This window comes from Bos grunniens, chromosome 5 (genome assembly GCF_055505025.1).
Source record: "Bos grunniens cultivar Pamir isolate PY7600 chromosome 5, Bosgru_T2T1.0, whole genome shotgun sequence".
Classification (NCBI taxonomy): Eukaryota; Metazoa; Chordata; class Mammalia; order Artiodactyla; family Bovidae; genus Bos; species Bos grunniens.
In genome coordinates, this window is record NC_141169.1 from 41,806,474 (window position 1) to 41,821,920 (window position 15,447).

The 15,447-nt window shown below is 39.3% G+C and overlaps 1 protein-coding gene across 3 annotated transcripts in view; it reads left to right on the forward strand.

Moving 5' to 3' along the window:
- Positions 1–15,447, forward strand: part of SLC2A13 (solute carrier family 2 member 13) — a 527,099-nt gene that overhangs the window by 243,414 nt on the left and 268,238 nt on the right. The window contains exons 5-6 of one of the 3 annotated variants that reach the window (XM_086399921.1): positions 999–1,075; positions 1,596–1,658. The exons of the other annotated variants lie outside the window; for them this stretch is intronic. Of the exons in view, the coding sequence (XP_086256047.1) occupies positions 999–1,053 (55 nt within the window). The 3' untranslated portion in view covers positions 1,054–1,075; positions 1,596–1,658. Of the gene's footprint in view, positions 1–998; positions 1,076–1,595; positions 1,659–15,447 lie in introns of those variants that run through there. 3 annotated transcript variants of the gene reach the window in all.

The following is a 15,447-nucleotide window of genomic DNA, read 5'->3' on the forward strand; positions in this document are numbered from 1 at the left end:
TGCTACAAGTATGATCCACTACAGCTTTCTGAATCCTAACGAAACCATTACATCTGAGAAAGTATGCTGAGCAAATTGATGAGAGGCCCCGAAAACTGCAACATCTGGAGCCGGCGTTGGTCAACAGAACGGGCCCAGTTCTTCTCCATGACAATGCCTGACTGCATATCATACAACCAATGCTTCAAAAATTGAGTGAATTAGGCCACAAAGTTTTGCCTCATCTGCCATATTCTCCTGACCTCTTGCCAACTGACTATGACTTCTTCAAGCATCTTGACAATTTTTGCAGGGAAATCACTTCCACATCCAGCAATAGGCAGAAAATGCTTTCCAAGAGTTTGTCAAATCCCAAAGCATGAGTTTTTATGCTACAGAAGTAGACAGATTTATTTCTCATTTGCAAAAATGCGTTGATTGTAATGGTTAATACTTTGTTTAATAAAAATGTTTTTGAGTCTAGTTATAATGATTTAAAGTTCACTGTCCAAAACCAGAATTATGTTTACACCAACCTAATACCTGGTACTACTAGCATGTAAAATAAGTATTATCAGAAAAGGAAAAATAGGACAACACTTTTAGCCTCTTCAGTAATATAATTATTTATTGTCATGGTAAAAACAAACATGTTTACTATTTTTTATATATAACACTATAAAAATTTTCATAGACGTGACCTCTCTTGTTCTTTATAAATATCCTAGTGAGTCATCAAGGCAGTTCTTCTGTTTATTCTCAAACTAAGGAAGCAAAAGCTTAATGAGTTAAAGTGACTTGTCCACTGTAACACAAGTTTTAGAGCTGAGGGTTGTTGTTGTTCAATTGCTAAGTTGTGTCTGACTCTTTCTGACCCCATGGACTGCAGCAAGCCAGGCCACCCTATTCCTCACTATCTCTCAGAGTATGCCAAAGTTCATGTTCATTGAATTGGTGATGCTATCCAACCATCTAATCCTCTGCAACCCTCTTCTCCTTTTGCCTTCAATCTTTCCCAGCATCAGGGTCTTTTCCAGTGAGTCAGCTGTTCACATCAGGTGGCCAAAGTACTGAAGCTTCAGCATCACTCCTTCCAGTGAGTATTCAGAGTTGATTTTCTTTAGAATTGACTGGTTTGATCTCCTTGCTGACCAAGGGACTCTCAAGACTCTCCAGCACCACCATTTGAAAACATCAATTCTTTGGTGCTCAGCTTTCTTTATGATCCAAATCTCACATCTCTACATGACTACTGGAAAAACCATGGATTTTAACAATACAGACCTTTGTGATGTCTCTGCTTTTTAAAATGCTGTCTAGGTTTGTCATAGCCTTCCTTCCAGGGAGGAAGCGTCTTCTAATTTCATGGTTGCAGTCACCATCTGCAGTGATTTTGGGGACCAAGAAGAGAAAATCTGTCACTACTTCCACTTTTTCCCCTTGATGTGAAGTGATGGGATAGCATGCCATGATCTTCACTTTTTGAATGTTGAGTTTTAAGCCAGCTTTTTCACTCTTCTCTTTCACCCTCATCAAAGGGCTATTCAGTTCCTATTCACTTTTTGCCATTATGGTGGTATCATCTGCATATCTGACATTGATATTTCTACTGGCAGTCTTGATTCCAGCTTGTAACTCATCCAGCCCAGCATTTTGCATGATGAACTCTGTTGCTGCTGCTGCTGCTACTGCTAAGTCGCTTCAGTCGTGTCCGACTCTGTGCGATCCCATAAACGGCAGCCCACCAGGCTTCCCCATCCCTGGGATTCTCCAGGCAAGAACACTGGAGTGGCTTGCCATTTCCTTCTCCAGTGCATGAAAATGAAAAGTGGAAGTGAAGTTGCTCAGTCGTGTCCGAGTCTAGCGACCCCATGGACTGCAGCCTACCAGGCTCCTTCATTCATGGGATTTTCCAGGCAAAAGTACTGGAGTGGGGTGCCATTGCCTTCTCCAGATGAACTCTGCATATAAGTTAAATAAACAGAGTGACAGTATACAACCTCATCGTACTCCTTTCCCAATTTTGAACCAGTCAGTTGTTCCATGTAAGGTCCTAACTGTTGCTTCTTGACCCACATACATCTTTCTCAGGAGACAGATAAAATAGTCTGATATTACCATCTCTAAGAATTTTCCACAGTCGGTTGTGATCTACATAGTCAAAGACTTTAGCATAGTCAATGAAGCAGAAGTAAACGTATTCCTGAAATTCCCTTGCTTTCTCTGTGATCAAGTGAACGTCAGCAATTTGATCCCTGGTTTCTCTGCCTTTTCTAAACTCAGCTTGTACATCTGAAAGTTCTCAATTCAAGACGCTGAATTGAGCTTCTACTGAATAGGCTTCTACTGCTGAAGCCTAGCTGGAAGGGTGTTGAACATAACCTTACTAGCATGGGGAATGAGCACAGTTGTGTGGTAGTTTGAACATTCTTGAACACTGCCCTTCTTTGGGATTGGGGTGAAAACTGACTGACGGTAGAACCTGATTTTCTGACTCTGGGTCATCTGGGCTACCCTTTACTGATAGAACACCTTAAGTGCCTGGGGCTGTCATTTTAAAACTTGTCTGGGAGTGATATGTAAACAAACCAAAGTTAGTGAAATTCAGTATCACCCAAGGATAAAAGTCCAAAATGACTATGAGCTAATAAAGTTGCATCCATCTCAAGAGTTATAAAATGCATCAGACTAAACTGCTAGTACCCAGTTGAGGCCTTTGCTTTATATGCTGATCTAGAGTTCCTGGACAGGCCAGCCTAATGGTATTATACTTCTTAATCATATTTAATAATTTAATTCTATAAGTGCAATAGTTTTGAATTTGTTCCATTATCATATTTTATCCCCAACAAAGTCTCCTAGTGTGAAAAATGACCATGCAATCAGGAAACATAGTACAAAAAGCAAGCCAGCTGGTGGTAAATATAGAGAAAAATAAAGTTGACAGGAAATAAGAAAAGAATAAGGATTTGCTCTCTCACATTGTAAGTCTGAACCAAATGGGATGTTTTACTCTCTCTGAAGTTCTCAGTAGGTAGTATGAATGGAACAAAATGCTAACATTAATGTGAGCCTTCTCTTCTCTTGCCTCCTCAGTAGGGCTCATAATATAATCCAAAAAGCCTTTGAAATGTAATATGCATGTCTCATTGGAATGTCTCAAGATGAGTATATTGTAGTCATTTGTGTTCATTGGATGAAAGCTATTGAATGGTTGAGAAAAAAGTTTCATGTTTCACTCTTGATTAATGACTTTAGTGTTCTGGGAAGAATATTGATCCAGGAATCAGGATAATTTGCTTCAAGATCTATCTCTACCAAATTTGGGCGTGCCTGTTAATTCCCTTCCTTCTGATTACCAATAAAGTGAAGTGCCATGCTGTGCTAAATCTCTTCAGTCTTGTGTGACTCTTTGCCACCTTATAGACTATAGCCCACCAGGCTCCTCTGTCCATGGGATTCTCCAAGCAAGAATAGTGAAGTCTCCTGCATTGGCAGGCAGGTTCTTTACCACTACCTAGGAAGTCCATAAAGTGAAGTAGATGGACTTTAATGTACATTTGAATGAGGAAAAATGGAGTTTCAAGTGAAAGTGGAAGGTCAAAATTTGTGTTTGAAATACTTTAAACCTTTCTTGGATGAAAAGTTGTCAGGAGATTTTAGTCTCAAAAATGTAAGCAATAAAATGTGAGCTTCATAAGAAATTTTATGAGAATATATTTTCTTAAATATGATAATCTTTTGTTTGCTTTGTGTATTCACAGATAATTTTGTCCTGTAACAAGAATCTTAAAACTATATCTGCTCAAGTATTCATTCATTTATTTTTCAACCATCATTTACTGTATTGTTAATAGAGTTTCAGATACAAGTCTATATTCTTCCTAAGCAGATAGACCAAATAATTATAATGCATTATTATAAAAGGACAAATTAATATGCTATATGACCAATGAAAAATGAGTGACTTAATTCTATCTGGGAAATGAGGGCACATATAAACAGTTCTTGTTATTTAAATGTTTTTCCTTATCTGGAGTCATTTTAGGGGCAGAAACATGGTACTTCAAATATTAACACCACCTACTGTGTTAGATCTGAATTTAAATTGAAACTCACTACTCGGATGTAAACTCTACAAGCTTCTTAACTTCTCAGAGCCTCAGTGACCTGAAAATCAAGAATAATACCTCCTGTGGTTCTTGTGGTGTTTAAATGAGATATCCTATATGGCTCAGGCCCAAGGGAGGGACTGAGATCATGTTAATTTCCCTTCTGCTCCCTGTGTATAGCAGCTTAGAAATGCAAGATCATTTGTGAAAAGCAGAGGCATTGCATAGTTAACTTGTCCTCTTTGGCCCAAACCCATCCATCAGTCCAACATTTGAAGCATCCTCTGTAAATACAAAATTGTTATCATACCCCCCCCTTTTTTTGATAATTGTTTCTAATTTTCAAAATATAGGAAAAGTGAAAAATAGTATTTTTTTTTCTAACTAATAAATGTGACAGGATTGTTATCTGCTTCAGTGTTAGATACATTCTTTTCCTCTTATGGTTTAGTCAGGGAGAAAAGACCTCAGTGATGTTTTTAAAGTTAACTTTTATTGGAGTATAGTTGCTTTACAATGTTGTGTTAGTTTCTACCATACAGCAAAATAAATCAGCTATATGTATACATATATCCACTCGTTTTTGGATTCCCGTCCGATTTAGGTCACCACAGAGCACTGAGTAGAGTTTCCAGTGCTATACAGTAGATCTAGTTTTCTTCTTTATACATAGTAGTGTATATATGTCAATCCCAATTCATCCAACCTCCCCCTTACGTCTTTGGTAACCATAAGTTTGTTCTCTACATCTGTTATTCTATTTCTGCTTTGCAAATAAGTTCATTTCAATCATTTTTCTAGATTCCACGTATAAGCGAACCAGAAAAGACCTCAGTTAAGTTCAGTCGCTCAATCATGTCCGACTCTTTGCGACCCCATGAATCACAGCACGCCAGGCCTCCCTGTCCATCACCAACTCCCGGAGTTCACTCAGAGTCACATCCATCGAGTCAGTGATGCCATCCAGCCATCTCATCCTCTGTCGTCCCCTTCTCCTCCTGCCCCCAATCCCTCCCAGCATCAGGGTCTTTTCCAATGAGTCAACTCTTCCTCAGTGACCTTTAAACAATAAGAACAAACAATGCCTCCCTAGGAAGTGTAGGAGCTGTGACTAAGTATACCCTGAGTGGCACGATTTGTGGTTTACATCAAAAGACAGTCAAATCCTTTCTGCATGTTTCCTAAGTCAGGTATGAATTTAAAATTTTGTAATAATTATTGGAAATTTATTACCCCCCCGCGACCAGTTTGTAAAATACCCTAAGATTTGGGTTCCCTAGGACGTCTTTGGTGATATGATGATATAGTTTCCTTGACTGACCTTTCTGTCACTCATATGTCTTGCTGAAAGGTAAGCAGAAGAAATAGAGATGCTGTCAATGAATTGAAATACTAGCACGAAATCCAGGGGTATGCTCTAGGAAATAGGCCTGCTCTGTCCCTAAAGTAGAACCTTGCTCCCCAAATCATATGTGAGTTTGAGAGTAACCCGTCCAGTTAGTTCCAGGTGCGTGTGTGCTAAGTCACTTCAGCTGTATCCAACTCTGTAAGACCCTGTGGACTGCAGCCTGGCATTCTCCTCTGTCCATGGATTCTCCAGGCAAGAATACTGGAGTGGGTTGCCATGTCCTCCTCCAGGGATCCTCCCGAACCAGGGAGCAAACCTGTGCCTTTTACATCTACCTGCATTGTCAGGCAGGTTCTCTACCATGAGCACCACCTACAAAATTGTAGAAATGTTCATTCTTTAAACAAACAAGGGGAAGGCACTCCTCCAGGGACTAGACATGCAGAACATAATGTAGCCCACCCCCAGGGAACCTTAGTCTTTTCCTCTCATCTTTAAAAAGATGTAGTGCCACCTGTCTTGAAAGGTGGTTTTGAGGATGAAATGAGGTAAGGAAATGTCTGCCTCACAGAAGGTCCTCAGATGTTGGGGAGTTTGGTTCTCCTCTTCCCATACTCGGATTTGTTATCCTCTCAATAATTCAGCTATCTGGGCTGTCCTCACTTGGTCAGCATTCTTCTTAAGAAATTTCCCTTATTGGCATAGCACAGCATTTCACCTTGAGTCTCCTTCATGACTTTTTCTACTCAGTTTACACTTTAATGCTAGTGCTCCCCAGGCCTTGGCTTATAACTCTGCTGGGAGATTTTGTTACCTTCCATAGTTTCAGTGACCATCTACCTGTTAGAGATGGCCTAGCATACATTTCCAGATCAGAACTGCTCTGAGATGCATAGTCATATCCAACTGCTGGGCATTTCTATTTAGATATCCTATTCTCACCAACCTCTACATGCACAAGACTGACTCCCAATTGTTTCTCACCAATTCTACCCTTCTTCCTCTTGTGAAGGATTTGACCAGTGGGAACCCAGGACTGTGGCTGGGGAACCAAGACGTCCAAATTCAACTAGTTGCAATTCCCTTCACTTTTACTCCCTTATCATCTGTTACTGAGCTTCCCAGGTGGCTCAGTGGTAAAGAATCTGCCTGCCAAAGGAGGAGCCACAGGAGATGCAGTTTTGATATTTGGGTCAGGAAGATCCCCTGGAGGAGGAAATGGCAACCCACTCCAGTGTTTCCACCTAGAGAATCCCATGGACAAAAGAGCCTGGAGGGCTACAGTCCATGGAATTGCAAAGAGTCACATACGGCTGAGTGAACACAAACACAACATCTCTTATATTCTTCCTATTATCTTCATTTTCATTATCTGTCCAAGTTTAGGCCATGCTTTAGTTAGAGTTCATTGTATTTGCAAGTAACAATTTACTCAAACCTAACTTTACAAAAACAAGAGTGATTTGCAATAAGGGCACAGGGTTGAAGTCTAGAAATAAAGCTGAACCTGCCAAGGGGCTTGTGAAAAAAATTAATCAATGTCAATCTAAGAAAGAAGTGGAAAATTTTATTTGAGCAAACCTGAAAATAACCTAAAGACAGTCTCAGAATGTTGAGAAGTGTTTTTAAGAGGCAAAGAGGGAGGGCAGTGTACATATGATTTTCCCTTAAAGAAAATATGAAGAGGGTCACACATATGAAGAGGGTATGTGTGACCAAGCACACATCTCTTGTAGAAGGTTGTTGTTAGTCACTAGAAATAGACATCTAAGGTAATGGTTTTAGTGTTTTCATAGGTATGGGAAGACAAAAGAATCAGGTTCATAAAAATTTCTCTTGAAAATATCTGTCTATCTGAGGAACAGTGCTGTCAGTTTTGCCTTATCTTGATCTTTACCCGGAATTCCTTTCAGGCTATATCGTTGATCAGCAACTGCAGTGATTCATGACTTGGTTCTTATAGAACTGGATGGTTGGTAGCGTTCTTTATTGTACAATCCTGTCCCTTTCTATCTTAATTTTTTTTTTTTTTTTTTGGTCTTAATTTTGTCCAGGGTGTGGGAGACATTTCATGACCAACTTGTTTCATAGCATTAGGTATGCTCATGCCCAGATCAGGCAGGGATTTCCTTCATAGGCCACTCAATGTGCTATTACTGGACTAGGCTCTGTTAACAGTAACCAGAAGCCTCTGGACCACCATAACACCTAATCTGTTATGGTCCAGGAAATGGTTCCCTCTCATTGCTTCTTCCCATACCTACAGTTACACTATTATAGCCATTGATCTTATAGAACTATTTATTTGATCAGTGGTTTCAAATCACCTAATCATGAATAATTTTATCTGAGGTTCCATCATACATTTGGTAATAAAGGAACCAACAACCTTATAAAATAGAAAGAATATAAGTAATATAGGTGGTAGGTTATAAGTAGGTAGTTAATCTAAGAACTTCTATTAGGTTTGACTCAGTATATTCCCAGGTTGTTTGATCAGTCTATTTTGCATCAATTACTATCTTTAAGGGAAATGATAAATAAGCATTGGATATACATAAAGTTCACCAAAGATGTCTACACCTACAAGGCAAATAGTGGGTCATTAAGACCACTTACAGGGTTGAGAAAGCAATATAATCTTCTAAGGAGCTACACTGCTGATGCCAGAAGGAGAAAAATTGATGTATATGGTTCAGTAGGTATTTTTCCTGTTGGGGAGATCTGGTTAAGGCATAATGCAGTTGCACACTAGAAGGAACAATGGAGGCCAAAATGGGCAGAGGAAAATATTACATTTTTTTATGTCTTGCCTTAAAATATGAGTTTTTATTTCATCAGAGCTAAGAGCAGAAACTGGAGAGTCATGTGCTCAGCCTCTGTGATCATGTGACATTGTGGTTTTGTTTTTTCTGGCTGTATGCATTCTTTTCCTTCTTTCTCTTTGAGATCTTTCTGTGGTTTTTCTCATCTGTGATCACACTCTGCCCCCATAACCTTGGATGTACTTCTAAATTCAAGCATCTACAAAAGATTAACTAGAATTGTACCAATTCCTAATTTCTTCTTACAGCCTTTGTTTTAAAGTCTGTTTTGTCTGATATGAGTATTGTTAGCTTCCCTGGTGGCTCAGAGAGTAAAGCATCTGCCTGCAATGTGGGAGACCTGGGTTTGATCCCTGAGTCAGGAAGATCCCCTGGAGAAGGAAATGGCAACCCACTCCAGTACTCTTGCCTGGAAAATCCCATGGACGGAGAAACCTGGTGTAGGCTAAGGTCCATGGGGTCGCAAAGAGTCGAACATGACTCCACTTTCACTTTCATTCCATCTTTCTCATGATTTACATTTGTGTGAAGTATGTGCTCCGGTCCTCTTACTTTCAGTCTGTAAATGTCCATAGGTCTGTGGTGGGTCTCTTGTAGACAGCATATATATATATATATATATATATATATATATATATATGTCTTGTACCCATCCAGCCAGTCTACATCTTTTGGTTGGTGCATTTAATCCATTTACATTTAAGGTAATTATTGATATGTATGATCCTATTACCATTTTGTTAATTGTTTAGGGTTTATTTTTTGTAGATCTTTTTCCTTCTCTTGTGTTTCCTGCCCAGACAAGTTCCTTTAGCATTTGTTGTAAAGCTGGTTTAGTGATGCTAAATTCTCTGAATTTTGCATATGTGGAAAGCTTTTGATTTCTCCATTAAAATCTGAATGAGAGTTTTGTTGGGTAGAGTATTCTTGGTTGTAGTTTCTTGCCTTTTATCACTTGGAATATATCATGACATTCCCTTCTGGCTTATAGAGTTTCTGTTGAGAAATCAACAGATAATCTTCCAGGATTTCCCTTGTATGTTATTTTTCTTTTTTCCCTTGTTGCTTTTAATATTTTATGGTTGTCTTTAATTTTTCTCATTTTGGTTACTATGTGTCTTGGTGTGTTCCTCCTTGGGTTTATCCTGCCTGGGACTCTTTATGCTTTCTGGACTTTGCTGACTTTCTCCTTTCCCATGATGGGGAAGTTTTCAGCTTTTGTCTCTCCAAATATTTTCTCAGGTCCTTTCTCTCTTCTCCTTCTGGCACCCCTTTAATGCAAATGTCAGAGTTTTGATGTTGTCCCAGAGGTCTCTTAGGCAGTCTTCATTTCCTTTCATTCTTTTTTCTGTTTTCTGTTCTGCAACAATGATTTCTACCGTTCTGTCTTTCAGATCACTCATCTATTCTTCTGCCTCAGTTATTCTGTTATTGATTCCTTGTAATGTATTGTTCATCTCTGTTTGTTTGTTCTTTAGTTCGTCTAGATCTTTGGTAAGCATTTCTTTCATCTTCTCCATTCTTTTTCCAAGATCCTGGATCATCTTCACTACCATTATTCTGAATTCTTTTTCTGGAAGATTGCCTATCTCTTCTTCATTTAGTTGTTTTTCTGGGGATTTGTCTTGTTCATTCATCTGAGACATAACTCTATTTCTTTTCATTTTGATTATTTTTCTGTAGTTGTTTTATTAGTTCTGGAGGCTGCTTGGATTGTAATTCTAGTTTCTTCTGTCTACCCTTTGGTGGATGAGGAGAAGAGGCTTGTGCAGGCTTCCTGATAGGAGGAACTGGCTGTGGGGAAAACTGGGTCTTGTTCTGGTGGGCAGGGCTGTGCTCAGTAAAACTTTAATCCAGTTGTCTACTGATGGGTTTGCCTGTGCTCCCTTCTGTTTAGTTGTTTGGCCTGAGATGACTCAGTCCTGAAGTCTGTAGTCTCTATGCTAGGGCTAATGGCAAACTCCAAGAGGACTTAGGCCAAGATGCGTCTCCCAAGACTGCTGCTGCCAGGGCCCCATCCCTGCAGTGGGCCACTACCAACCCATGCCTCTGCAAGAGACCCTCAGACTCTCATGCGTAGGTCTGGCTCGTTCTCCTGTGGGGTCACTGTTCCTTTCCCCTGGGTTTTGGTATGCACATAGTTTTGTTTGTGCCCTTCAATAGTGGAATCTCTGTTTCTCCCAGTCCTGTGGAAGTCCTGTAATCAAGCCCTACTAACCTTCAATGTCAAATTCCCTGGAGATTCCCAGTCTCTTTGCCAGATCCCCAGGCTACAGAGCCTGATGTGGAGTCTAGAACCTTCACAACAGTGGGAGAACTTCTTTGATATTATTGTTCTTCAGTTTGTGGGTCCCCCACCCAGTAGGTATAGGATTTGATTTTATCATTATTCAGTCCCTCCTACTGTCTTGTTGCACCTTCTCCTTTGTCCTTGGATGAGGGATATCTTTTTTATGGTGGGTTCCAGTGTTCTCCTGTTGGTGGTTGTATAACAACTAGTTGCAAATTTTGGTGCTCTCACAGGGGAAGATAAGCACAAGTCCTTCTATTCCACTATCTTGAACCAGTCCCCTGAAAAATTTTAGTCCTTTAATCACATAGGTGGCTCCCAAATTCCTAATTCCTAAGAGAGAAAATCAAAGTGAACCTCCTTTTGTGAGGGAGGGTGTGAGGCCAAGATGACAGGGCAACACCAGGAGATGTGCAGAGAATTTTTCAGCCTTAAATTTCACCTCCAACAGTTTATCCTTCTTATCTCTGTGAAGTTTCTGAAATAAAGTCAAGTCTTATCCATCTTGACTTAAAATTATTTAATGACAACCACAGCATTCAGCAGATCGGAAAGTCTAGAACCATTTGTGGCATTACTTTTGTCCATCTCTTTCCTGCCCTGTTTCAGACCAATTCTCCCATGCTCTGCCTCCTGCTCTGTGCAACATTCTCTGCTTCTGATGAGTAACCAAAGCCTCAGGGCTTTTAGGTCTTTTTATACAGTTCATGAGGTTTGTGGCAAATATACTGGGTTAGTTTGCCATTCCATCCTCCAGTGGATCACATTTTGTCATACCTCTTCACTATGACCTGTCCGTCTTGGGTGGCCCTACACGGCATGATTCATAACTTCATCGAGTTACTCAGCCCCTTCACCACAACAAGGCAGTGATCCATGAAGGGGATCAGAAGGGATGAGGCGTCAGAGGATGAGATGGCTGGATGGCATCACCGATGGAGTAGTTATGAACTTGGGCAAACTCTGGGAGATGGTGAAGGATGGGGGACCTGGCATGCTGCAGTCCATGGGGTCACGAAAAGTTGGACACAACGGGGCAATTGAACAACAGCAGGGCCTATGCATATCATTCTCCCACTCTGACTAGGTATCTGTCATAATAGTATTGTGCTTTGTTTGTGCTTCATTTAACATTTCTGCTTTTTAAAACTTCAGACTTATTTTTTTCCCTAGAAAGATTATACAAATAATAAAATTACCCCCCTCAAAGTACTTACCCAGAGTAAGCCAGCTATATTTTCGTTTCTACTGACTTTTGTTTTCTGTTCATCACCAGGGTCATAGTACGGTGTTATACTGGATTTGGCTTTGTCTGTGTGAGTGTCTTCCTTAACTAGTTTGCAGTTATGACCTCAGGAAAACAAAAACCATGGCATTCAAGATTTGAAAATAGGATTTTTCGAAACCACTGCCAAGTGAATTCTTTTCTTTAGAATTAGTGACAAGCTACAATGACATTTTTAATAACTTTTAATATTAGCTGTATACTCAGTTTGGGTTTAGTTTAGTTTAGTTTGGGTTTAGTTTAGTTTAGTTTGGGTTTCAACATTGAAGGTCCATGACAAAAATTCTAAAGACAGATCTCTTGGTTCCTTCTTTCTCAGGCAACTGGAGAGCTAAGGTAGTGACTTCTGTCCACGTTTGTGATAGTACTTCCTGTGACTGATAGAATTGCAGAATTTCAAATGTTATTAAGCTGCTAGATGCAGAGACAAATAGTCTAATGACATGTTATTCTTGGCAGGAAGAAAAATGAACAGTGTTCCCTGCTGGAACATCTTCATTTATTTTGATAAGATTATTTTTATTGGGTAGATTAAAATATACAAAACTAAATATAAGGTGCTCCTGTTTCCATTTCAATAAAAACACATAGTACCAGAAAATAGAAAATGTATAAAGTATATGATTTTAACTTTAGTTTACTGCATTGAATTAACAGTCTTCTCTTCAATTCTTCTGATGATCTTCAGCTTCCTTAAGGTTCTCCCCTCAGTCTCTTATCATAATTTTGTTTGAGAAATTTAATCTGTATTTTAGCTTATTTGCAAGGACTAAGTTTAGCCCTGAGACATATTTTCTTTGAAAAATGCAAAATTTTTGCCATTGTCAAATTTCACACTGAAGTCTTGATTTCAAGGGATTGCATTGTCTCTTGGAGCCTTTGCATTGCATCTGGTCTCCCATAATCCCTGCTACTTTCCTTGGCTGGGCACAGTCAAGATGGTTGAGGTTGTGTCACCTGCCCTAAGGAATCCACATTCAATTAAAATTCTGCTTAGAACTTTCCCCATGTATGTCCTGTATGACATACAGATTGCAGATAATCAGATATCTCATATTTTAGGAATAGAGATAGAGTCAAATCATTACAGAAAAGCTGTGGACATTTTTAAGATGTTCAGTTTCATATTTTACTTTTAAGACTTTTATTCACTTAAAAAAATATTTTTTTGAGGCTAAGTGGATGAGATTACCATTTGTCAACACTTTGAAAGTGAAAGTCACAGTCGTGTCCAACTCTTTGTGATCCCATGGACTATAGCCTGCCAGGCTCCTGTGTCCATGGAATTCTCCAGGCAAAAGTACTGGAGTGGGTTGCCATGTCCTTACAATCACTTTTATCAACTGAAAGAGAGGGTGTGCTATAACTGACTTTGGAATCAGACAGATCTGTCTAATAATGTTGTTAGAATTAAATGAGGTGGCATATTAAATGTACTCTAACTAACATAGTCACTCATTATGTACTGCACTATTATTTTATTTGGCATCAGACAGACTTGGAGTCAAATTTTACTATGTTTCCTAATCAGTTATACTACTTTGAATGACTTACATAGCCACTCTAAGTCTCAGCTTTCTTACTTGCAAATGAGATATAATCTGCCTCCCAAGGTGGTTGTGTTTTCTCTCATCCTAACCCATCTCAGTGACTGGTGCTCCCACATATCTGGTTGCTCAGGCCCCAAACCCAGGAGTCATTGTTGATATGATTTTCTTTTCCTTTTACTCCCCAATCCAGTTCTCCAGTAAGTCTTAGCCCCAAAACCATGATTTTCAAGCTGTGCAGAGGACATAAGAAACTCTTTACGAGGGAGCTGAGGGATATTTAAGTATGTGAGGGAAACACAACATGCTCAGACTACCCCTATTAAGTAGTTTAACTTTAATAAACAGAGCTATTAGGTATTTGTTTTGGCTTCGAGGTGCTGAAAAAAATTACTCATATACAAAGGGCTCCTTGAAGCCAAGAAGTTAGGGACATTTAGCTCTGTGGTGTAGTGCATATCCTTTTCCTGTCTTCATCTCCGTTACTACCAGCCACACTAGCCTCTATCATCTGGTTTGTTGTAATCATCAGTCTCCTCACTGGTCTTCCTGTTTCCAGGTTTACCTTCCATAAACCATTCTTTTTTCTTTTTTTCCTCAAACTCTCTTAAGTTTGTTCCCACCATAGAGACTTTGCAGTTGCTTTTCTTTCTGCCTAGGAAGATCTTCCTCTAGATCTTCACTGTGGCTGATTCCTTGTCACTTGGGTCTAAATTTAAATGTCAACACCTCAGATAGGCCTTGACCCTGTTCCATTTCCTCCTTTCACTCTTACATCTCTCCATTTATTTTCTTCATGGTATTTATCACTGAATAAGTTATCCTCTTTGGTTGAATGAGTGCTAAGTGACTTCAGTTGTGTCCGACTCTTTGCAACCCTATGGACTGTAGCCCACCAGGCTCCCCTGTCCATGAGATTCTCCAGGCAAGAATACTGAAGTAGGTTGTCATGCCCTCCCACAGATCTAACCTATGTCTCTTAGGTCTCCTGCATTGGTAGGCAAGTTCTTTACAAAGGCACCCCCTGGGAGGCCCATCCTCTTTGTTTACTTGTTTGTTAATAAGCTCATGAGAGTAGAGCCCTCATCTATATTGTTTACCTTTAAATTTTGCTCAGCATACAGTAGACACTCGGAGAATATTGGTGGCATTGGAAATGTGGACAAATGCTTGCTCTATTTCCTTTCTTCAGAACTCAATGATGTCATTGATGATCATGTGCCCTTTGCTGTTTCTTTATAGGAAAGTCATGCTGAAATTATGAAAGATGGGAAAGTAAGTGTCTTGGGGAGGGGGATGTCAGACATTAGATTTTTTATTTATTCTGTTTTAATAGCACTCTACCTTTATTTGAAGTGCCTGATTTTTCCAAATCTTTAGTAAATTAATTAAACAATTAATTAAACAACTGAGAAATGATTCCTTTTTCTATTTTTCTCATTACCCAAATATCCCTGAATTGGCAAATCTCAGTTGGAGAAGTACTGGAGTAATATATTGTAAAATCAAAAACACTCTTGTATATTCCTTATTTCATTGAAACATAGAACCATAAACAGCATGAAGGAAAGGTATCCATGTAGCCTTTGAGTTTATCCCAAAGGAATGAAATGGATTGCCAGATTGTATTGCACAGCGTCAGTTTGCAGTTCAATGAGATGAATATTTGCAATGATCATTAAAGAATAACTTCATGAGTAACAAAATGAAGATTCCATGATTGACCTCAATAAAGCTATAATACAGAATTATATATAATAAATTAAATTTATAATAATATTTTTATCATTAGTGCAAAATGTAAACAAGTAAATTTGGATAAGTACATATAGTTATAGGTATTTATATTCTGGCTATTTGTTTTCTTTACAGAGTGTACCTCGAACTTGCTTTTCAGTCACTAAGTCGTGTCCAGCACTTTGAGACACCATGGACTGTAGCCTGCCAAGGTCTTTTGTCCATAAAATTCTCTAGGCAAGAATACTGGAGTAGGTTGCCATTTCCTCCTCCAGGGGATCTTCCTGACCCAAGGATCGAACCCATTTCTCCTCCACTGAGAGA